Source organism: Lissotriton vulgaris, chromosome 6, assembly GCF_964263255.1.
Source record: "Lissotriton vulgaris chromosome 6, aLisVul1.2, whole genome shotgun sequence".
Lineage (NCBI taxonomy): Eukaryota > Metazoa > Chordata > Amphibia > Caudata > Salamandridae > Lissotriton > Lissotriton vulgaris.
The window spans coordinates 1,525,806,264-1,525,832,476 of NC_141694.1; the positions used below are offsets into that span (position 1 = coordinate 1,525,806,264).

General features: G+C 43.1%; 1 protein-coding gene across 3 annotated transcripts in view; it reads left to right on the forward strand.

The window, feature by feature from the left end:
- PLCB1 (phospholipase C beta 1) overlaps positions 1-26,213 on the forward strand; it is a 2,298,721-nt gene that overhangs the window by 1,934,011 nt on the left and 338,497 nt on the right. For all 3 annotated transcript variants that reach the window (XM_086927697.1, XM_086927698.1, XM_086927696.1), the window contains exon 31: positions 14,187-14,273. In XM_086927697.1, coding sequence (XP_086783823.1) covers positions 14,187-14,273 — 87 coding nt within the window. The remainder of the gene's footprint in view (positions 1-14,186; positions 14,274-26,213) is intronic.

Genomic DNA, 26,213 nt, shown 5'->3' on the forward strand with positions numbered 1-26,213 from the left:
TTTGATTGCCATCCCAATTCTTTATACTCTTTTCATTGAACCCAGTGGCGTAGTGTGTGGGGTACACAGGGGTGGTTTCCCGGGCACAACATTTTTCGAGGTGCAGAATTTTAAAAGAAAGTTTTGCACCACTAACCCATGGACAATTAGCACTTCCTGGGCTAATGGTCCACGGGTTAAGGGGCACAATGCTTTCTTTTAAAATGTTGTCCCAGGCACTGGCAACCCATGCTATGCTACTGAATGAACAAGTTATTAAAATTGCACTGGAATTCTTGTAGCTTTACAAGATAAGTCACTTCAATGTTATGGTCTATCTCATTTGTTAACAATTTATTTAAATATATGATCTTACTGAATAATACATCATGTAAAATTTGTTTTTTAGTGGTAGAGAATCTAATTACAAAACTTCTAAATAACCCTCTAAGATTAGGCAAATGAGTCTGAAACAGAAAATATAATGGCAAAGCCAACGTTGTTGAAATAAATTCTTACATTTGAGTTTGCATGTAGAGTTGAATTTCTAAAGGTGGTCTGCACGCCTAAGTCCACAGTCAAAGTGGCATGATTCAACCAATGTCAAGGTGTGGCAGCTTACTTTGAACAGTTCTCTTCCAGTTGTTTAGAGATCAAAACATAATCAATTTTGAAGGATGACTAATGTTGACTGGTATAAAAAGTAAACCCACAAATTAAGCAATATTTATACCTATAAATATCCTGTCACTCCAAGAGAGTCATCATCTCCCAGGAGCTAGTTCTGACTTTTGTTCATTGAGACCAAAAGTTTTAAGGTAATATTATTTTGCGCAAATTGTTTATTTCATTTTTTTTATATTTTTAATTAAAAAAGATAATTATCACGGGGTCTTGACCATCCCAACTGAGGGACCCACATTCTTACACACATATGTATATACACATACATGCTCCTGGTTGCCAAGTGCCTCCAACCCCCCTCCTGCCTCTCCTCCCCTTCATTCACGGCTTCTCCCCCCCCACCCTCCAACCACCCTCTCCCCTGGCTCATCCACACTTGATGGGCCACCGCAACTGTTTAGCTACACACCTGAAACCCACTATTGCACTTCACCTGCACACATGTTTTGGCCTATGTCTACACATAGAGATCGACTCTTTGGTTTTCGTTTTATATTTTATGTTATTTCACTTTGTTGCCTACACACAACTTCATGGTGGACTTCATCTGTGTGACACTGATGTGTTCTACTTCTTGTCATTATGATTTGTGTGGTTATCGATAAATGTAACATGTCACAGACCTGTGAGGCGGCACGGAAGACAAAGTGAACTTTCTTTCTCACTGAACTGGATTCTACAGGCAACCCGCCTAAGCCACTCCACGTATTACTAACGTGATGTCAATGTTTGAGTATGTTATTGTGCAGATACTAATGATGTCATTTTGTCATGAATTAATAAAAATCATTAAAAATATATATATGTAGGATGGAAATACATTTATAACAATTTTTTTAAAATATATGATCTTACTGAATAATACATCATGTAAAATTTGTTTTTTAGTGGTAGAGAATCTAATTACAAAACTTCTAAATAACCCTCTAAGATTAGGCATATGAGTCTGAAACAGAAAATATAATGGCAAAGCCAACGTTGTTGACTGGTATAAAAAGTAAACCCACAAATTAAGCAATATTTATACCTATAAATATCCTGTCACTCCAAGAGAGTCATCATCTCCCAGGAGCTAGTTCTGACTTTTGTTCATTGAGACCAAAAGTTTTAAGGTAATATTATTTTGCGCACATTGTTTATTTGGCATCACAAGGCATACCACTTCTCATAAGGGTCTGAACAAGTTCTTAGACTTAGCCCTGGGCCCCACCAAACAGAAAATAGCCATGGTTTGGAAGGCGCATCAGGGCACCAACATCCACTCGTGGCTGCTGGACCTTCGCAGAGCCTTGGTGTCAGAACCCACAAATCAACTGGCAATGGCTGCACAAGCATCGGCCGCGGCGTGCCCCTCCACTTAGCCCCGATAATTATCACGGGGTCTTGACCATCCCAACTGAGGGACCCACATTCTTACACACATATGTATACACACATACATGCTCCTGGTTGCCAAGTGCCTCCAACCCCCCTCCTGCCTCTCCTCCCCTTCATTCACGGCTTCTCCCCCGCCACCCTCCAACCACCCTCTCCCCTGGCTCATCCACACTTGATGGGCCACCGCAACTGTTTAGCTACACACCTGAAACCCACTATTGCACTTCACCTGCACACATGTTTTGGCCTATGTCTACACATAGAGATCGACTCTTTGGTTTTCGTTTTATATTTTATGTTATTTCACTTTGTTGCCTACACACAACTTCATGGTGGACTTCATCTGTGTGACACTGATGTGTTCTACTTCTTGTCATTATGATTTGTGTGGTTATCAATAAATGTAACATGTCACAGACCTGTGAGGCGGCACGGAAGACAAAGTGAACTTTCTTTCTCACTGAACTGGATTCTACAGGCAACCCGCCTAAGCCACTCCACTTATTACTAACGTGATGTCAATGTTTGAGTATGTTATTGTGCAGATACTAATGATGTCATTTTGTCATGAATTATTAAAAATCATTAAAAATATATATATATAGGATGGCAATACTTTTACAATCAATATTATTTTGACAATATTTTGGGGAGTCAATGTTGTCATTATATCCTGTAATCAAACCGTATGGGGTTCTAACCACAGTTTCCAGCATAGTGCTACTTACACCATATTATGAGAAAATAAGAAGATATGGACTTGTAGAGTTTCAGTCCTTAAGAGCTCCTGATCAACAGAACAACTTTGTCCAGTACCATGCCAAATGATGTAAATAGAATCACCTAATGTATTTTGGGATCTAGATTAGTCGTTTGACTGTGGCTGGAGTGCCAAATTCATTAAAATAAATAAATGTAACCTTTTTCCATGCAGACTAATTTGAGAAAATTCTAATTTCTCTAGGTGTGATTAGGATATTCATTAGACTGAGAGGAAGGCAAAGGTTGAGTTTTTGAATCACAATATGTACTAGAGGGAGTAATAGGTTCTGCAATTTCCAAAGAACATGGATATTTGGCCTTTGTAATTTATAGTGAACTTCAGTCATTGAATATATAATTGTAAAAGTGAAGAACATAGTTTAAACTGTAGGGCTGGTATAGTGTCATACCAAACTAACAGCCAGTGGCATCCAGTAGTAGTTTGATATCCATATTGCTATATTGTCCTGCAGCTAGTCCATCAGGAGGTTCCTTTACTTCACTGATTTCTGCCTAAGCGCAATGAGAGCGGATATCCATTGTAAGCACCGTCTTCTCGGTCCATCAAACTTGCGCCAGGGGTTTATATAGAGTTAGGGAAATGCAGGAAATCTGCAAAAAAAAAGGTGAATGCCCCATCTTCCCTATTCAGAGCAGATATAAAAAAACACACTTTTAACAGTGCAGATGGTATTTTTGCAAATTTTGGTGGTTGTACCATATCCACTAAAACCTAAATAGCCCCACCAAGATCCTTGTTTGGACTAAGCCTGGGCGGAGACCTCCGCTCCACTCGCAGAGTGTGCGGAGATTTGCTTCCTCTGCATTCCGCGGAGAACGCAAATCTCCGAACACTCCGCAGTGGAGCGGAGTTGGCCAGACCCAGCCTCCCCCCCCTATATTAACAAGTAATTCTACATTACTTAAAGTAAATTAAAATGACCTACCTGTACTGCGGCTTCCCCAGGCTGCCCTCCTCCTCTTCCTCATGGTTTGGCTAATCCTTGAGAAAACTGTGCATGTGGCATAGCGTAGTGGAGTTCCATTAAATTTGTTTGCAACTCTGTGGACCTCAGCGTTGCCCCGATACGCCCACTACGAACAGGGTTATTTTGGACCTTGGCTGGCAAAGTTTCCATTTGCCCTTATATCTTCAGATAGGTAGTGGATTAACATGCACCCTACTTATAGACCTCCTCTAGAGCAGTAGATGTTTCTCTTCTAAAGTTGCTGCATATGCCACTCAGTGGAGTGGTGTGGCTCACTGATTAGAGGTGGCAGACCCGGAAGCAGAGAATGGCCCGGGACCAGGGTTCAATTTCCGACGCGGCAGGGTCGTGGACCAGGGTCAGCGAACTCGATAATTCTCGCCTCGGTCCCTACTCTAACCAGGGATCACACTCGGCAACTCAGGGCATTAGCTTGCCTCATCTCTACAACGGCCCCCCACATTTGCCGGGGATGCCTGGTTTCACCTTGGAGATACCCAGTAAGGACAATCTCACAGGGATAGCCAGGACGGGTTCCCCAGTGGCCTACAGCACCACGACGTCTGAGGGCAGCAGTGCGTTTTACAAGACCACATACATTACATTACATTACTCATAGAACCCTTGGTGGAGAAATCTCTGGGGTAAGATGATATACTTGTTCATATGGCAAGTGACAATGTTCATATGACAAGAATACATATCAAGCTGAGAAAACGTATATTGATGCTTTCCATTCTGTAAAGGTTGCCACTGTTTCTACTGCAATTGTTCACAGTGGTAGCTTAGATAGACCTGATAACATAGTCATTCTAGCAGATGTTGATTGACCCCGTTTCTAGCAAAGTTACCTTTTCATGTTAATGGATCAGGCTTTAGAGCCTGAGGAGGTCATGCCGGGCTTCCCTAGAGATGGGTCAAGTGCCTTCACATTCTTTTCACCTGGAAGCACTATTTAACCACACCAGAATATTAAAAGTGCAGCTATGATGGGCACAAAGGTTAGCTCCACATTATAACAACTGTTAAAATGCTTACATTTTCTCTGTTTCTCATCAGTCATATTTTGTATTTATTAAACAATGCATTGTTTCTTTCTCATCTTAGGTGGTCTTCCTGGAGTGTATTTATTTGCTGCTTTTCATTATTAAACAAAGATGGAGAAAGACAAAGACAAATATAAAAATGTTTTCCTCACACTGAAAAAAATCATCCCCTCCTCCTCCATCCATCCATCCCTGAATGAATGAATGAATGAATGAATGAATGAATGAATGAATGAATGAAACAGCATTTATAGAGCGTGCAGCTCCTCAGAAAGAGTGACTATTGCTGCCCCATAGGGGGTGAAGGCTGGGAATTAGTTAGAGAAAATCAAGGTTTTAAGCATTTTCCTGAAAACGGTTATGTCGGACACTTTCCTGAGAGTCTAAGGAAGAAAGTTCCAGGCGCGGGCTCCATGAAACCAAAAGGAGTGGCGGCCGGAATGGGTGCGGTATATCCTGGGGACGGATGCCAGACTCAACGTGGAGGACCTTAGGGTTCTTGGTGGCACATAGTGCGTGACTCTTCTTCTGAGATACTCCGCCCCATTTCCCTGAAGGGTCTTAAAGAAGAGTACCAGGGCCTTAAAACTGATACATTTCTTCAGGAAGCCAGTGCAAGGACTTCTTGAGGTGAGAGATACGAGTCCTAGGCTTGAGCAAAAGGACTGCTCTAGTGGCTGTATTCTGGACCGCCTGTTAGGGGTTGAGCAAATATTCAGGGAGACCTAGGTACAGGACATTGACGTAGTCCAGTCTTGAGATCACCAATGCCTGGACTACGATCTTCCTATTATCAAGAGGCAAAAGAAGGAGAAGTTTTCTAAGCATTCGTAGAAGCCCAAAATAGGAGCCTGCTACAGACTGGATCGGAGATCTCATCGAGAGGGTACTCTCCATCATGATGCCCAGATTTTTGACAGTGCTAAGAGCGGAGAGAGAAGGTGACATATCCGATGGCCACCAGAGTTTCCACTCATCCGCCGGGGGGAGCCAAAGAAGATGACCTCAGATTTCCCTGGTTTACATTTTAACTGGTACTTCCTCAACCATGAGAACACTTTCAAGACAAAGGAGTTCATCTTATCACCTTCATAGTCAGCTCCCTTGTCGTAGGTAAGCAGGAGCTGTGTGTCATCCCCGTAAGAGATCATTTTAGTGCTGCACACTTCTGCAAGTGGAGTCAAGGGGGACATATGTAGGTTGAACAGAGTGGGACTCAGTATCGAGCCCTGAGGAACTCTCACTTTCAGCTTGGGGATGGGGGCCGCCAAGGGGGGGTCCAAGCTTCCTGGCATCTATCCTCTATGAACGAGGAAAAACAATTCAGAATGGTGACACCTTTTCCACAGTCCTGTAGTCTGTTCAGGAGTCTCGAGTATGGCATGGTGTCAAAGGCCACAGAGAGGTCAACTAAAATCAGAATGGCTTCCCCAACGATCCAGCTTCTCCTTAATAAGCTCAGAGACTTTGAGTAGGGCAGTCTCTGTACTATAGTTAGTTCTGAAACCCGACTGGCTTTGGTGTAGAGCTCATTCTTTTCAGAATAGTTAGAGATCACTGAATTGACATTTTTCTCGAGGACCATAGAGACAAACAGTAATAGTGAGATAGGACTGTAATTTGCTGACACTGAGGGGTCAGCAGAGGGCTTCTTAAGTAATGGGATAATTTAAGCTTGTTTCCAAATACCAGGCACATTGCCGGCTGTAAGGGAGGATTTAATTACCTTATTTGCCACAGGGTTTACGGACTTGGCCACCAAGGCCAACAGTTTAGCTGGGCAAGGGTCAGAGAGAGATCCTGACTTCACACTCTTGATGATATCCAAAGATACCTTGGGTTGAAACAGACGGAACTATACAAGGGGCGGGCCGTTGAAAGAGGCGGGTTTTGCAACCAGGGCTGGATTGTCGGCACAGTCATGACTCACAAGGGGCCCCCTTGAGAAGGAGTCCTGAATGGTGTTGATTTTGTCGTGAAAGAAAGATGCAATTTGGTTAATCCATTCGAGACAGAGGGGCAAGGCCCTGGCACCAGATGACGGGGAGGTGAAGTCTTTTAAAGATCTCCTTGCCTTTGTTGATGGACATCTCTATTTTAGCTTTCAGATAGCATTTTTTGGCATCCTGGATTACAGTATAATTTTCCTTCAGGGCCTGTGTTTATTCAAGTTTTTCGTCAGAATTAAAGTTTGTGTGTCACTTCCTTTCAAGGCGTTTGCAGGGACTTTTGCTCTGTCTTAGTACCTCATTAAAACAAGGAGCCAAAAGTCTGGCATTCTTGGGGGTACGAGTAGGCATAAGGGCAAGCGCATAGGCTTAGTGCTGCACCCAAGTCTCAAGATGGAGGGCATCTCCCTCAGGTTCGCCAGATAGCAGAGGAGTGGATGTATCCAGTGCCTCGGGAGTGACCCGGTGGAAAGATCTTTAAGTGGTTAGCCATTTCGTGGCAGGGGTCGGGCAGCCCCTTACAGATCTGGAGACCCTGAAACTAATAAGGTAATGATCGGACCACAGTAAAGAAAGGGGCGGATCCACCTCGAGCTCAGCATTGGAGAAGATTTGGTTGAGGGTGTGGCCCTTATTGTGCATAGAATGGGAAACATAAGGGAGCAGGTTAAGAACAGCAAGGGACTCGGTCAGGGAGATGACCTCAGGCTCAGTGGGGTTGTCCACATGCAACTGAGATATCCCATAAAAGAGAGAGCAACACCATGTGTCCCATAGGTGCACTTTCCCATTTACAATCATGTTCATGTCCTTAATCCTACATCTGCGCTTGGTTGATAACCCTCTCCCACCTTTCCCTCTTTGACAAGTAACAGTCCTGCCTTGCCCTCTCAGCATCACAAACACTGCCATCTCTAACCCACCCACCTCATTGACAACATTCGGTCACATCCTACCTTCTTCACTACACTATACACAACAGCCTGTTGACAATCGTTCTTTCAATGAAAACTACTAAATAGTACTCAATGTGTGATATGATTCTGCTGAAACACTCCCATGTCTGTTTCCTCAGGGACATCTTAAGGATTTTGGAAGCCAAAACTATTTTGGAGGCCCCTATTTCCAATACTTTTGAGTTTATGATCCATGTTCAGCTAGTTCACAACCATTACATATAACCTTAACATTTTGAAATGGCAAAAGAACAAAGACAATTGATAGGCAATTTCTTATATAAAAGCCATATGGACTCACCCATACCCTTTAAAATTCCTCCTTTTCTTGAACTGCCATTAAACATTCTCCAGCAGGCAGATTGGCATGGAAATTGTTAATGGGGCATCTCAGAAAGAGACTGTTGCACACTTGCCCACTTTCTATGACCAAGGACTGTTCAGATTTCTAACATGCTAATTTGCATAATGATATAAGCACATCAAATTACCTTTGACCTGACAATGAGATCTCAGGATATGACCGCATGACATCTGAGTGCATCACAGGAAAAGACTATTTGGTGTTTGGTTCTGTGGAAGTCTTATTGGGTGGAAGGGATAGGCTTAAACACATAGGGATATTTTATTGTCCGGCATAGAAACATGGTAGCAAATGGTGACTGCAAGACCCCTCCAGTCTAGTCATTTGCTAACCATTGTTTATTTAGTAACCATATGTTAGTTCAAACCTTTACTATTCCTACTGTTTGTCTCAGGCCATTTAATATATCATTGCCAGTCTGTGCTCTTCTCTCAGCCAGTACATGGTCTCCAGCTTCAACCTTCCTCACAAGTGTAGTAATTCTATTGTCATTTGTCTGCAAATTTAAGTGTAAAGAGTAGGGAGAGAAAAGGGTAAAATGAGAATGGATACAGGGATAGAAATACAAATGGAATCAAAGCAGAAGTAGGATGAGAAAGGAGGTCGAGGGCAGAGAAGAAGAGAGAAAGAAAAAAGCATTGAAGCAAGACAATGGAGCTAAACAAAAAGGGGGCAATCATAAGGGAGAAGACAGAATGGAAGATGAGGGGGAAGATGGAAGCAAGAGGATGAAATGTAGAAAATAAGAAATGAGAAGGTGAGGGTGAGGAGTGGGCCAGGGAAATAAGGATGATCTACGGAGAAAAGGAGAAGAATAGAAAGACGGTGCATCGAATGGGAAAAAGTGATAAGTAAAGAAGTGATCTGCTTAGAAAGAGCGACTGCAAATAATGGGGCATTAAGGCAAGGATGGAAGAGAGCGAGAAGGCAAGAAGAAATGTGTGCCTGGTATGGAAAAAATTCAAAGGTAACGGGACACAGAAGATGCAAAGAAAGAAAGAGGACTGCCTTGGTAAATGACAAGCACTAAGTTAGCACACGATTGTCCAAGTGCATCCTATGTACCCCAGTTTGAACTCTTTCCTCTCATCACATCAGGGCACAGATTCACATAATGAAGACCCTTGATAAATACAACTTTCTTTGCAAACGTTGAAGGCTCTTACTTTTAAAGGTTGGACCTCACTATTATGAACTATGTAATCCTCCAGTGAAAATGAAACCAACACCTCGTGGACAACATCCTTGACACCACCTGACTCACTAAACTATAACCAGCTACTTGTGTTCAAAATGGTTACAATACCACTATGCTTTCCATATTAATTTGCTTGCCATATCTCTATATTACTGCTTATTCTCATTATCTGATGTCACAAATTGCCTGATTGCAAACCTGCCATATCACTATATTATTGCTTATTCTTACTGGCCAAATGTCACAAATTGTGTGATCACAAGCAATTTCTCACCCGGGTCTCCTTTTTCATGCACCTTTCCAAAATGGCCGCCATAATAGCTCAATCCTCCCATTGCACTACCACTCAACCTAGATCAGTTCACATGATCGACACCACGTGACCTCGCGGAACTTAATGGATGCTATGTGCTATCGCTTTCACAGTCATCCCGAGGATCGTCTCAACTGGTTGCACGGAACCCCATTTTTGGCTCCAACTGACGTAGAACACTTTCGGGAACTGCCACCGGTCTACCTGCATTCATTTCTCACCCCAACTCTGATCATAATCCTATTGAGCTCCTACCCTGAACACAAGTTCGTAATTTATGCAAAAACAGTCACTGGGTGTACTAGCACCCGCTTTGACTTATTGAGATAGCACGGCTACCACGTTCCGGACGTAGTCAATAATGCAATGTTACACAGGCATGATATTGATGTCCTGAGGATGATCCCTTTATTCTTAAATGGGGATCAAAACGCTGTTGACACTGCACACGCTATATGCATATGATTGTATTATAGAACATATGGCAATAGTGTGTTTTTGTTTTATCCGTCTGCAAAATGTTTTATTGTTACACATACCTCACGTTGCTCTTGCCTGAACCCCTCCTTCAGTATGTCAAACATTCCTTGTGGAAGTAGGACACAGGCTGTGTCCCACTTGAATCTGTATGAATAACTGACTACAAAACCTTTAGACTTTATATTAAATTCTGTCCAGCTGGACAAAGAATATAGAAACTATTTAGTCTATATTTATTCTTCAATGCATAACTTGCTCTGTCTAGGGACCACTGTCTTTAGAAATACTATAAGTACTCAAGGTCCCTGACTAATTGCTAAATTGGGTTTCCCTTGTACATTTGTAACTGTAAGATTTCAAAGGCATGTGTTAGACCTGGCCCTTTTGGCAGGTTTATCCCCAAAGTTTTTGCCTGTTGCTCCCTATTTTTCTGACCCTGTTTTGTTAGCTATATGATTTTGGGTACTTTACCACTGGTAATCAGTGCCAACGTGCATATAGGCATGTCACTGGGTAGCTCTGTAGTGGACTGGATCAGTAGCACTGTTGGCACAGGGCGACATATCACACTCTCCTCCCCCTCAGTTGGTTTTGAGGGCAGAATGAACGGCACATGCTTTCGGGCTGGACATGCATACTTAAGAGACACTTAGCCAAGCTCGGTCGGACCCTAACTGGCCCGAGCTCATTATTAACTCTTGCTCAACTTTAGCACACAACACAATAAAAAATAAAGACAGAAACAAGTAACTGCCTTTTAGAAATAGTTATAACAACGTGACGGCCCTGATCAATTAACAAGGAGTCCTCTTGAAAAACGGAGACCGGCCTGAGTCCACTTTGCCCAGGCTTGAATACAATAGCTTTATTAGGTTACAAAATACAAACTTTGCGCTGGGCAGCTCTTGGAATAGGCTGTTCCTCCTTCTCCATTATCAATAAAGTATTCATTTCTTTAACAATAAAACAGGAAATTGCTGAAAAATGGCACAGTAAGACTCCATTATGATGAGTCAATATAGTCAATATTTTGACACAATTCTGTCTCTGACATCCTATTTCTGTAAGAAAAGCAGTCAGGCACATGTGGGTGTGTAAGCATTCTCCTTTGAGAAAACAGACATGTTCCCACCTCTTCCGCTTTAGATCTGCTTTGCTTTCCCAGCTCCACAATTCTTCTAGCTTATTGACAGCCTGCAATTATATGCTTGTCTGAAATGTTTTCTGAGTTTTGCTCTCAAGGGCCCAAATTGCAGTTTGGGTGGACTCCCCTTTTTTGAGACACAGTGCACAATTAACTGGGCGTGCCTGGCACAGAGAGGAACCGCACACCTGACCACAAAGAAATGTGCTGTTCACAGTGCAGTAATCAAAAGTGGTTATTTTGAAGGAGGGACAGTGATTCTGATGCAAGTGTGTGCAGTGTGTGACTGCACTCATCTGCAGGGAGATGCCTGGAGCTCCCTGGAGTCCCTTCAACAATTTGCCCTCAGGGGCCATGCTGGCTGTGTGCCACCCCAAATTTGGTGTACACTCGGTGTGCCTACTGACAGCTTCTATGCTCCTTTTGGGCACTTAAGGACCCAAACCACCTCTGCATCCCTGCTACACTATGTTCAATAAAGCCTCAGTAAAGGCGGTTTGCAGTTGGCACTAGTACTGCACTGTCACTGACTGCTCTTTATTGCCAACCACCTTATAAGTCAGATGTTTCAGACTACCTTAGTGACAATGGAATCTAATCCTTAAGCTACTGACAATACATATTCTCCGGAAGTGGGGTGCCCACTTTCAGGACACATACAGTCAGAATGTGATTTTGGTTACAATGTAGCCTACTAGTTTTTCCCCTTACATATTTTCAATACATCATACTTATACTTAATATACGCTTCTGTATAAAGGTCACATTTTGCTTTTAGTTAAATTGAGAAGTACTTAGGGGCCTATTTATAATAAAGTCATGCAGAGAGCAAGTCATCTTGCTGTGCTGGGTGACAGGGAAAGGGCAGGAATGCCTGTATTTAAAAGAATATGGCACATCCCTGCCTTTGTCCCTGCGCTGGCACCATTCTGGCTGCCTAGCGCCAACTCCAGGCCCCATGCACTGTGGTGCAAGGGTGCCTGCGTTGTAAGAAGGATTATTTTTGTAAAGGAATGGCCATTACCTACACAAACACAGTACCCTGAGGTATTTTATTCTTTCCATGTGTGCTGCCAAATGTCGCACACATAGAAAGAAGTAGTAACAGGTATAAATAAAGGAATTTCTCCTTGTTCCGCCTCACCTGTGAAGGTGTATTATTTCGCACATTCCCGGGTCTACCACTTTTAGTAAATCTGGAAATGTGTCAAAATCTATGGATGTTGCGTGGGAACGCCCACACAACACCCGTGGAACGCCTCCCAAGCACAGAGTAATGCAACACAGCAAATTGAATTGTGTTGTGTTACTCTGGATTCATGAAGCCAGTCAGGTGGCCTTGCGTGGCTTCATAAATAAATAAATTGCATTTTGGGCTTCCGTCGCCCATGCGCCACGTTGTATGGAGCATTGTGCCACAACCCCACTCATAAATATGCCCATTACTTCATTGTTCCTTTCAATTGACCATCACACTAGGCTGAGAAGTTAAACAACACAGAAGACCAACATAACACTGCCCCTTCAGTAAAATGTCTATCAACCATCAATAACGAGCCTCCTGGCTTCCTGTAACTACCTACACCCTGTGTTTCCTTCCCTTACTATGTATATTTTCAGGTCAAAGTAATCATTTATGGATTAGCCTAAAAAAAGACATACACTGTTAAAACAGACTTTTAAAGCGACACAACATACAATACAATAAATGAAGCACATCATACAATTACACTTTATAGCCTGAGAGGATAATTCTAAGGAAGCATTACCACCTCTGAGTAGCAGAAAATACCAGCTTGGCAGACCTAGTCAGAACATAAGCCTCTTGTTTACAACCAAGTTACTAATATGTACAACGGAATAGTACGAACAATGCAAACCTCACTATTTAGTTCCATGGTTTATGTGTAGTTCTAGGGGCATATTTACTTAAATATGTTGGAGTGTGGTGTTTGGCAACGCCACGCTCTAACATTTTTAAAACGCAGGGATGCATCGTATATACAAACATATAGCGCACCCCAGCATTTCCCCTAGCACCAACTGCCTAGCGCCAACTGCAGGGGTGATGCTCATAGACCACCAATAATGGTGATGTGCTCTTTTTATGCGTGCTGTAGAATGCAGCACATATGGAAAGAGCAAAAAACGAGGAAAAATGAATTCTTTTTCATCATATTGCCATTATAAGACCAGCTATTACCTGGCCTTCGTTTTTGGCACTGCCTCAAGCTTGTAAATCTGGGGCAACATCAAAAAGCAAAGGGTAGGGTATTTGGGTGGAACGCCCACTGCAATATCCATTGCCCGCCCCTTTGCTGCAGCAGACTGCGACGGAAAGGGGCATATTTACAAAGTGGGGTTAAGCCACGGAAAGTAGCAGAGAGCCACCTTGCAAATATGTGAAATAGTGCTACTCCACCGGAGCGTCAGAAAATGTGACTCTCCGGTGGCGAAAGTGGCTGTAAGTATGCCCCTTAATCTCTTATTGCTTAGCCAGTGGCAACAATGGTTTCTTTCACTGACTAGGTATTTTTTAACAAAATTACATAAAATGCACATAATCTCGAATCTCCCTTATTCTGTGTGTTTGCATCTTCCACTGTGAGCTACTGCTTACCAGATAGCCTTGTACTCTAGAGATCACAATATGTCAATTATGATATATGGCAGTATGCAGTGAACAAGTTTGTAATATGATGACAGTCGTCGTTGGCGCTCACATGATCTTTTTGTTAAATTGTAGTCATCTCTTGAAATAATTCAGAAAATGCAGTATAAATATATTGATGGTAAGGCACAGAATTACTGCTATAAAACATCAGCTAAAAACGTGAGATCTCTAGATTACAGAAACAAAACACACATGAGCAGAGTTGTGAGGTGTTTTTGACCAGCCAGTGATTTCTGGACCAACCTTCATTATGTTACTTTCTAAATTGCAGTTAGAAGACGCGCAGACAAAACGGCAAGAAAAGCTCTTGGAAACACACAAGGAAATTCGCCAGCAGATATTGGACGAAAAACCTAAGGTAATGTGTTATTTTTGTGCCTTCAGCTAGAGACTAGTCAACAGCACTTTACGAAACAATATATTGACTTGAAATAATTCTTAAAACAACTTCGCAAAGATGTACGCAACCTAGTAATATTCGCCATTAACTCAATATGAAAAATAGTTCCATATTGAGCTGTACCGGTGTTTCATAAACGAAAACTGTGGCAAACAAAGGAGTAGGGAGCATATTACCAAGCCTGGCGAAATGACATTATAGCCACTTTAGCGGCTGTTTTTGGCCGCAAAGCGGCGATAATTACATCGCCCTATGAGAAAGCTGTCGCTAACTGATGTTAGCGACAGCTTTGAGGCGATAGCGAGCGGTTTGGAGCCCGCTTTACATCTCAGCGATATTTATCGCTAATGACATGCAAAATGGGCGTACCCAAACTGTTAGCGACTGAAAACAGTCGCTAACATCACTATCGCCTATTAGCAAGGCAGGCGTAGCGATGGAAATATTCACGTTAAGCGCGAATATCTTCAAAAACTAATGCCTGCTCAGACCAGTTCTTAACCATTATATCCAATGGGAGGTGGATATAATGGCTAAGACCCTGTTAGCGATAATGCGTGAATATCGCTGTATTCTCAGCGATATTCACGGATTTCGCCGCTATGGCTGGGAATTTTATCGCTTTTGAGATAAACGTTGCCAATAGCACGTTATCTCAGCGACAAAATCCGGCGATGCTTGGCGATAAAAAATTTGTCATTAAGCCTATTTAGCGATAAATATTGCTATTTGTTGGTAATATGCCCCTAGATTTATCAAGACTTTGCGCTCATGGAAAGTGATACAAAGCGGCACAAATTCCTGATAATGTATTTACTTTCTAGCATAAAAGTTGGATTCAAAGTAGTGCAAATTTGGCTTCCCACTGCTTTGCACTTCTATACATCAAGGAGACGTTCAATAGGCAGTACTTGTCCATTTCGATGCTGCCTCCATTGGATTTTGATTGTGAGACTTTGCATCAAAATATAATGCCTTTTAAAAGCAGGTGTTAAGTAGGAGCAATAGATGTATTTTCCCTAACATTATATGCATGCATCATCCGAGTTTGTAAAGATAATGGGGCCGATTTTAAGTTTAGCAGACATGATGCACTCCATCAGGGTGGCAGAGGACATTACCTCTGCTATGCTAGTGGACTACCTCCCGCCAAAGTTAGAGATGACCACCACCATCACAGATGTTCTCTTTAAGGTACAAAAAGTTTGTCTGACGCCAAACTTTAAAAAAAAAAAAAAAAAAAAAACAAACTCCAAAAGTGGGAATTTATTTTTGAAAAAACAGAAAACTAATGACCTGCACATGTTGAGTTTTCCCTGGGGTGTCATTATTATTTTTTCTTACTATCCTCACTGCTAGGTTTTTCCTGGCGGTGACAGGAACTAAAAAAACAGGATATCACAACATCCACTCTAAATAGGGCGGGAGGAGAAATGCCCTTTCTCTAACAGCTCCTAGTCTGGCAGGTTTCGGAGGAAACTTTCGAAGCGACTTACTTGTATATGGGAATTAAACTCTGATCCTTCTAAGAACACTTGACTATTTTTAGCTGTTTGGATGAGTACAACAATTCCCCAGTCAGGTGATTATCTTCAGTGCTGCTGATGATGTAGGTATCCCAAATTAACAAAAAACGTGTGTATCTCTGAGCGTTTATAAAATCACACCTGCACAGCTTCGGAAACTCAAACGAATGCGCTGCTCATTGCAAGCCACCAAGCTGACCACCAGAGGGCGCCGTGCACTATTATGTTGTTTTCCTGCTGTACTTGAACTGAAATCAAAATGAAATATTTAAGAAAGCGCTTCTAATGTTTTCAATGTAAACGTGGATTTTTGGCTCCAGAGAGCTATAATGTATCGCATGGCCTGCCTTTTATTGTTGTTGTCGTCAAGAGGCGATGAGCTTGGGCTCTGAGCTGCATGTAACAGGTTCTCTCAGTCAAGGATTTTCTGCCCCTCTTAATGCTGGTAAATGGAATTCTCAGTTCATCTCATAGCACAGTTGACAGTTTTGTTCTTAATTTGGCTTTTATATTATTTAGGGGCCTTTAGTTTCCGTTTGTACATTTTTGTAAGTTTGAAGAATATGAAGATTTCTAGGATTTTATTTTTATTTTTTATCTTAGCAAAAACAGAGAAGCTCTCACAATGTCATTATTAAGATTAGAACCCATTCAAAATGTCACAGACTTCTCATAAGTCAACCAGGGATCATTGAGGGATACAGGACAACGTTTACGCTGATATCCATGCGTACGAGTAAATGAACCCGGCACAACATGGTTATTTTACAATTTATAAAAATACTTTGGGGCAGATTTATGTTAACTGGCGCATCCCGAGGGATGCGCCAGTTAATGTGTGCCACAGTGCGCCACAGCTCCGCCACCCATGGTGCGCCGCATTTACAATGCGGTGCACCATGGTGGAAGGCAGGGAAGATGCGTGACGCATCTTTCGGCGTACGGGCGGCGCATTGCTGGAGTCATGGCGCAAGTGCGACATGACTCCTGCAATGCACAGGGGCCACCCCTACATTGCATGGTGCATCACCCTTACGCCTGCTTCAAGCAGGCGTAAGGAATTGACGTAGAATGTGACTCAGTGAAATCTTATAGATTTCACTGAGTCACTTTCCAGGGGCGTTCTGGCAACGGAACGCCCCCCCCCCCCATGCACCGGAACGCCTACATGAAACCTGACGCAGGTTTCATGTGGCGCAGGGCCTTACACCGTGACGCATCTCCATAGATGCGTCACGTTGTAAATGCCTCGTAGGGATGCGCCACGTTTACGCCGCCTTGCGTGACGCAACAGCGGCGTAAACGTGGCGCAAGGGCCTCATAAATCTGCCCCTTTGCATTTACATGTACTGTCAAGCATAATACGCTTCAACCATAACTGATGTATCTGAACAGCGCATCACTTATAACACGAGTGGAAACTTTGATCTATTTCCAGATAAAGTATGCTCATTTGGTTAGGGAGGGGAGAAATCCTCTTTAGCAATCTGAGGTAAGACGATGAGAAACTGCAGGCACCTCTGCTGTTTGTGCCCCTATCTGCACGGGCTGGAAAAATGGAGAAACCAAGGATTCCTCATTCCAGGCATTGAGGAATGCAAAGGAACGAGAAATTATTCTGCAGATAGGCACTCATCAACGGTGCCAGGTGCAGGCCGTTGTAATCATCCTAATGGTAATAACATTAGGTGAATTAAAGTGGCAGGGAGGATTGGTGGGGGCAGAAGGGGGTGCAAGACCTGCCTAGTATATTACCCAGACGGCCCTGTAGGCCAGGGAAGTTGTTTTGAAGTACACTGTCAGAAGTCCGGACAAAGGGCCTCATTTATGCGCTTCCCTAAGACAAAAGAAAAGATACAGCACATTCCTGTCCTTTTCCTCTGCCCCGGCGTACAATGGGCTGCCGTGCGCCAACGCAGGCACCTTTGCACCATGGTGCATGGCGGCTTGCGTTGCGGGGATGATTATTTTTGTACAGGACGGGAAACCTTCTGTGCAAAAATAATCACACAAGGCTTTTTCCATGTGTGATGCAGAATGCTGCACACATAGAAAAGGGAAAAACGAGGAGAAATAAAGATATTTCTCCCCGTTGTGCCCCCCTAATGACTCACCCGGGGAGGCGTAAGCTTTTGGCACTGCCTCAGATTTACGATTTCTAGTGAATCTGGGGCTGTGGGAACACCCCCAGCAACACCCATTGCACGCCCCTTTGACGCAAAACACTGCATTAAAGGGACTGATATTTATCAGGCAGCATTAAGCCAAAAAAAGTGGCTTAGTGCTGCCTGATAAATATCACGCAGGCTTCTGCGCCACGGAACGTCACAAAATCTGACTTTCCAGAGGCGCAAGGAGTCTCATAAATGAGGCCCAAAGTATGTTAGTTGGTTTTACGGTTAATACATTTCGATGTCCCTCACAGAGCTTCTAAAAGCAACGGTGTGTTTTTTGAGTCCATTGAGCAGCGAATTGGCCTTTCGGCTGTGAACTGTGTTTACCTGGTTTAAAATAATTAGCTGTCTGCAGTGAAGGCATTCGACTGATCATCCTAGTAATGCCAGTTTGGCCTCTTCTAATGTATACTTTGGGGCTGGTCCATCACTAGATCGAGCTGCTTCACTGCAGGTGTTCACTTCTCTCCTTATTGACCTTTCTGAAGGTAAAATAGTGTTTATAGACTGAAGTACCTCCGCCCCCACCCTCGCCCACCGCAATTCAGCAAATAAATAAATGCTAGGCCCTCGCTGGCACTTCTGTGGAGCCCATATTCACACTGCGCAGGACTTAACACCATCGGTGCGGTGCATTTTCCCGCTGTGCGCTGAAGATTCGAAAATCCAGCGGTTCATGACGAGCTCAGCTCGTCATGAGCGTACGAGAGGTGTACTTCATGACGAGCTGAGCTCGTCATCAGCGTCGAAGGGGTTGAAAATGGACACCCCGCCGACCGGCCATAGACAGCCATGCTAACCTAACACTGAATTGGCAACTGTTTCCATTACTCCAGAATCTAAGACAAAAGTTCATTAACTGACAAGTATGGTTTTAACAGCAAATATTAAAGTGGAAATTAAAATGTGCCAATATATTTATTTTTTTAATCACTATTATCTACTTCCATAAACTCCAGCTAGGTAAAAGTGAAACTGGTATAATTAAGTGTGATTTGGCTTTGCAAAGAGCTCATAGAACTCTTAACTGCAGTTTCTAATCGACTGTGATAGCTTAACTGAGTCCTCTTACACTAATCCTGAATCTAGACACTGACCCTGGGTCCTGCCGAAGCGTCCTAATACTTTGTGTGACATGAAGCATTACAATCAAACTGTGGATTAAGTTTCTGAAACTGATACATGGAAAATAGCTAATTGCACGACCCAGTTAGTAGCTAGAGATAAAAAAACAGTGGCCTACTTTGTAATCTAACAGCAGCAACATTATTAAGTTCCAACAATGATTGCGGCAGTTGCATTTTTAATTCGCAAAACCTGAATTTTTCATGTTTATGAAATGTCAGTTTTATACAGGCTGGCAGTAAATGAACAAACAGGTGAACTGCTGCCTGTCGTAACAAATTTCTCATACCCTGTCTTCACCAATTTCTAATTTTATGCTGCCCTTATCCAATGCTCTGACTCTAAAATTCTGTTTGTTTTTTTAATTCTGCTGTAAATCTGCTTGTGTAGTATGTCCCCACAATGAGAAGGTATTCCTTGTGTTATGTGTCTTTAAAAACACTTTCCTGACAAAAAAAGGCCAGAAAATCAATGTTTTAAAAAAAATGTATGCCCACACTCTCCCTTTTCCATCAAGCACTCTCAGCTGTCTGCAAAGTGCCCAACATGCACTGCCGTGAGATAGGGAAAGATGCACTGTCCCTCTTCCAGAGACAGTCTCAGCAGTCCACAACAGGACCACCAGGCACCAGCCCGAGTCAGGGAAGTATGTGTCCTCGTTGTGTCTCAGCCACTCTCAGCAGGCTGGACCATGGCTACCATGGACTGACTTGAGGAAGGGAAATAACCCCTGTTCTCTCTCTCTGAGGCATTCTCCACAGTACACGGCATGCCCTCCAAGCTCTTGGTTTCATTAGGAGGGGAACTGTGAGGTCATAGTAGAATTGGCCAATTGTCACTTCAGAAATCACCTTTAACGATAATAACCTTTTTAAACTTATGTTTCTTGCATTTCATGACACATTTCACACTTTCCTTAGGGATGTAAATGACAGGATGCTAGTATTACCCAATTCAATGTTCCCCAGTTTATCAACCTGTGAAGGATGAAAGGCTGTGTAGGCCTTGACAGGATTCAACTTTATGATCTGGTACTCATAGCAAATGTCAGGGGCTAAAGTTTGACTCAATGAGGCACCTTGTTAAGGACTTATAGGTGACTTCAAATAGTCTTTCGTTACAGGATTTGAACCCATTGCATCTAAGGTCTGAGGAAAGAGAGCACGCTTTTAGTCCAGAACACTTTGTAGAGCCAAGATGAGTACACCGCATGGAAAAGATACATGTACGACAATGTTGGTATTTCGCATGCCACATATATACTTGAGATGAATCCCTTTTGATATTAAATGTCAAAAGATGCCCAAAATAAAAGCAGTGAGATCCTTGTTGACTGCAGCAGATCAGGAAACAATGTATAACTATGATCCTATATAGACACTGGCTACAGTGTACCTGGGCGGCAGACATCGAGGATGAACGGGCATCAAAAGCTGCCACCGATAGCATTTTTTAGCCTGTTGGGCACACTTTTTGGCCTTCTTCGGAGCTATTCCATACCTATTCTTAGGAGGTTGATTTGGGGCTAATTAGCTGGATGATGCCAGATGTAGCTACTGGTCCCAAGAGAACAATGATTCCATGGAGTAATAGGGAGATGTGATCAAATATTTTCCTTTCCAACATCGTTTTGTGTAATATTTTTCCACTTTCCATTCGACTGCATTAAACTTTTATGCAAATATGGAAGGTTCTCTTTTTTCGGCTGATAGATTTGGATTTTTCGTGATTAAGTCATTGTGCAGTGATTGCATGAAATGTGTGTGACATATAAATCCCCAAATCAACATCAAATCAAATAAAGTTGAGGCGTTCATTAGCATCTGGAATGAGACACACGAATAACTGTAGCATTGAAGAGTGTTTTTGCAAGGAGCTGAAAAAAGAAACTTTTTTAACCGCTCCAACTCTTTTGTGGAAATTGTTTTCAAAACACTAATTGAATTGATGGAGTTTTATACAGTGATATATTCATTTGCAGCTTTGGTTTTGCTCCTCACCACCTCACCTCCGTAGTTTTCTTTACTGATGAGCAGAATTATTTAACAGTTAAAGTTATTCCTGTTATTCTCCACCCATGTGCCTCTTTCCCCAATTATTTTTGTTCCATATCTATATTTCTCCAGTCATCTGGGCATTGTGGCCTCCATTTTGACGTTATGTTCATATACACCTGTTCAGCTTCCTTATTATTTTCTGTTTACCTACTATTCTTACCTTTTGTGTGTTTATAATGCCAACATTGTCCTTATCATCCTGCCACCCATCTCACGAGTTACATTTTCCTTAATGCCTCAATTTTCTTGTTTGCCATAACATGTCTATTTACTACACTAGTGTCATTTTACTTCATTTCATGAAGATCTACTAGGACTTTATTTTTAAATCCTCAGTTTTGCAAAGTTACCTCAGGAACTTTGCTTAAGAAAATTATATTTACCGGGTTCCTGTACAATACCTGAATAGCTTTTATAAAGGATTCACCCAGCCCACACTATCTCATTACATACCAAAGATATTCCCAATCAACCCTGTCAAATGCTTTCTCAGCATCGAGGAAAAGTGCTGCTGCAGGGTCTCCTAGTATTTCTGCGTGGTCAAATACCGTAATCACAGTCCTTACATGCTGCGTAGTCCCTTTCCCAGGTATAAAGCCGTGCTGGGTAGGGGTCACTAACTGCTCAATAATCCCAGCCAATCTTTTTGCTAGAATCTTGGAATATATTTTGATATCCGAGTTCATTAATGTAATTGGCCTATACGACCCTGGCATTTCTGGTGACTTTCCTTTTTTTAGAATAACTATTATATCAGCCCCCCCCCCCCCCCCCCCAGGACTCTGGGCTAAGGTCTCCTACTTGTGCTTGTTGCATAATTATACACATATCTGCCAAGAGTACATTTTTAAATATTTGATAAAATTCTAGCGGAATTTGATCTGGTCCTGTCGCTTTGCCTATCGGCAAACTGTCAAGAGCTTCCTCCACCTCTCCTAACAATATTGGACTATCTAGTATTTCTTTATCCTCTTCTGAAATCGTCGGAGGGGATATATTGCCCAGATACTCCTCAATCTCCCCCAAATTAGGTGAATCTTCTGGAGTGTATAAATCTGCGTAGAATTTCCTAAATACCTCTCTTACTGCGTCAGTCTCCATAACCAGATTTCCCTGTATATCCCGTATTTCTTTTACTCCTGCTTCAGCTGTTCTCTGCCTAGTTCTAGCTGCCAACACCCGCCCTACCTTCTCACTAAGCTCATATGTCTTTTCCTTATTAGACAAGAATTTGTCTACCGCCTGTCTGGCCAGGCCTTCCACTGCCTCTGCTTTTAATGCTATTACTCTAAGCAGGCAGTCCTCTAAAGGTAGATTATTTCTTATTACCCTGCTTAAATTCTCCTCCTCCCTTAGTAATTTATGCTCTATCAGCTCTCTCCTATCCCTTTCTCTTTTTTGTCTTCCCAGGACAAAGCTCAATGTTTCTCCCCTTATCCACGCCTTAAATGCATCCCATACTATTCCTATAGCTGCTGTCCCCCTATTGATATCCCAAAACCATTTAATCCACTTCGACATGTGCTCCTTATATGTTGGATCTTTTAAAAGGCCTCTCTCAAAAGTCCACTGTGCGGGTGCTCTTTGTAAGTAATTATTTTTAATAGTCAGTATTACTGGACTGTGGTCTGAAATCACCCTGGGAAGTTTCTCAACCTGTGTCCCAGCTAACATACAGCTAGTTATAAGAAAATAATCTAACCTAACCAATACTTTATGTGGGGCCGAAAAAAAAGTGCTTCCATCGAGATGAGGATGAAGTTTTACCCAAGGATCAATCAACGAATTATTCAAAGCCATATCTGCCAGAGCCCTGAACACTTTCCTTTTCCTCCCTCTATAAACTGCATCTATCCGCGTAAATGAGCTCTCCGGATCATGTATGTTAAAATCACCACAACAAATTATGGGTTCAGGCCACTGAGCCAACTCTGCATCAAGAAACTGAAATACCTCAGGATCGTCTTCAGTAGATCCATAAATTGTGGCTAATGATATTTTCTGGCCCCTGAAGCATATTTCCGCTATAGCCCATCTTCCCCATTTATCTTCCTTCTTTTTCCCTACTATCATATCCCTATATCTACCCAGAATTGCTACCCCTCTGGTCCTAGTTTCTTGTTTAGAGCTAGCCAATATCCTGAACCCAAGTTGCTCCAAAATATTTATCTTACTTAGCTCAATGTGGGTTTCTTGCAAACATACCAAATCCAACCGCAGGGTTTTTAGATATGCAGCCACCCTCATCCTCTTATTTAAATCGTTTAAGCCACACACATTAATTGACGCTATCCTACATGCCATTGTGTTAACATGCGTAGATACCAGCAACAAAAAACATTCTCTATCAACCACAAACCAGTCTGTAAATCTTCTCTGTGTCCCAAAAACATAACAATGTGCAAAATCATAATCAACCAGTTGTTATTCCCCCCCCCTCATCCCCTCCCTCCCTCCCCGCCCCTGCTCTGCTCACCCCTCCCCTTCTCCCCCCCTTTACAGGCAAATAGGTCAGCCGACCTATGTGTGCCCGCCTTATGTTGTGCAAATCGCTTCCCTCTCCCAATCATTTACCTTTTCGTGCCACCCACTGATCCCACTATAACCTATGTCCTACCCGGGCTCTCACGCTCCTTTCTGTTTCTTCATCTCTTCTAGAAAGAACCCCGCTTTAATTTCCGAGTTGAACATCCAAGTTTTCCCTCTAACAATTACCTTCAATCTGGCAGGGTAAAGTAAATACGCCTCCATACCTAGAGCCTGAAATGGTGCGATCAACTGCCTCATCTTCCACCTCCTCTCTACAGTAAAATGGCAGAAGTCAGGCCTGGCAAAAAAGGTATTGTTCTCAAAAATTCTCCTACTCTCTGGCCTTGCTTTAGCTAAAATCTCTTCCCTAGCAAAAAGTTTCCAACATATACTAGTATTGCCCTTGGATGATTTTTCTGCCCGCCTCTGCCTGTTCCTCCTGCTTCTCCCCCCTTCTTTACTGTAAAAGGGAACCTGTGCGCCCTCTGTATTTCTGTTTCCCACTGCCACTTGGATTCTGGAAATGCGCCACTCAAGAGATTTATCACAAACTGCCTGACATCCTGCCCCTCTGCCCCTTCCTCCACACCCAAAAGGCGGACATTATTCCTCCTCTGCCTGTTTTCAAAATCCTCCATCTTCCAGCGCATGTCCTCTGCCATTTTCTCATGTTCTGTCTTAAATGATTGCCATCTCCCAACGTCATCTTCGAGCTTCCCTGTCCGTTCCTCAAACTCTGTAACTCTGTCCACCAGCTCATCATACAATTTATTGACCTTCCTTAGGCTGTTCTGTATTTTCTTTGACGCCTGCCTTGCTCTACGGCTTTCTGTTCTTGCTTCATTTTGCATCTGTCTCAGTGTCAAGAATAGAGTCTGAAAAGGGTCTTGTTGGGAAGGGATATTGCCACTTGATGCTCTCTCTGCCATGCTTGCATGCGTATCCTCCTCCTGATATACTTGAGAAGTCGCTGAGTAGTCCCACAGGAGACGTTTCTCCACTTTGGTATGCTTCCTCTTTTTCATTGTGGATTCTTTGCCAGAAGTGCTTATGCCTGACTCTGTACCTTCATCATCCTCCGTATTTGATTCTACTGATGACAATGACTCGGAATCTTCATTTACAGAGTAGAACTCCCCCTCCCCTTCTAGGGATGTACAGTCTCCCCCTCCGTGGGGATGTTTAATTATATTAATCCCCCCTTCAAGACTTTGCTTTTCTGAGCTCGCTATGCTTTCTCGGCTGCCCCATGAGCCAGTCGCTTTCCGGGACTCATTAATCTCTTTCTCGACTTGCATTAATGCGCCAAGCATATCTGCTGTAGTACCTCCCATGGCACTTGTATTCTCTTTTTCCACTCCTCCACTGTTAATCACCCCTTTACCTCCATCTCCCGCTGATATTTCTTCTTCAGCGCGAGCTCCAGCGTGTGCCCCGTCTGCCTGTGGTGCTGCAGCCTTCTGCGCCTCTCTCCGCGCCGGCTCGGCACGTTGCCTGGCAACCACCTTCGCGTCTTCCTTGTCGATCACGTCCTCGAGGACGTTTCCAGCCGCCGGGATGACAGCGTCTGACTCGCGGAGAGAGCTCGGGGTTCCTGCGATTGCTGTTTCCACGGGCTTCCCTGCTAGCATCTCTGACATGGTAGGCTGGCGCATACTTGAATCTCGAGCCTTTTGCTCGTCTCCCTTCAGTAGCGTGCTCTTACTCGCCGTACTGTTTATTTTAGGGATAGTGCTTTGTTTCCGTGTTTCGCTCTCCTTGCTTTTTTCCGCCGGGGGGGGGATTATTTTCCTGATCGCGCCAGTATTCTTTCCTATCAGGGAGTCCCCTTTCACGCTGCCGGCTCCCCCTGTCTTCGTTGCCATTGGAGTGTCGGGGGGTTTCCTAGCTCTGTCGTTTACTTTTTCTTGGTTAACCATTCGTGCGGGCGGTTTAGGAGCCATATACTGGTGCTTTTTTGCCAAGTTCGAGATTCCTTCTTTCAACCGAATCCAAACCTGTCCAATCCGTAGTATTTGCTTCTTAAGGGATATTCTTTCGAACCAGCAATGCCCGGTCTCCATTAGTACCTCTTCTTCGTGGGTGGCATGAAATTCCTCTTAGTATATCAGCTCATTCTGAGAGAGAAGGAGAGTGCGACCTCTCAGCACAACAGCCCAGCGGCCATCTTGCCTACAGACCTGGGTGAATCCTTTATAAAAGCTATTCAGGTATTGTACAGGAACCCAGCAGCAAGAATAAGGGTGAATGGGGGGCTTTCAGACAAAGTAAAAATCGCTAGGGGGACTAGACAGGGATGCCCCTCCTCTCCCCTATTGTTTGCATTATACCTGGAACCATTACTGCGTAGGTTGGAGGAGAATGAAAGGATACCTCCAATGAGAATAAACGAAAATATGGTGAAGTCCTTAGCCTACGCAGATGATGTGGCAATTTTAACTCCAAACCCTATCCTAGCTATAAAGGAGGTAGAGTTAGAGGCTCAGG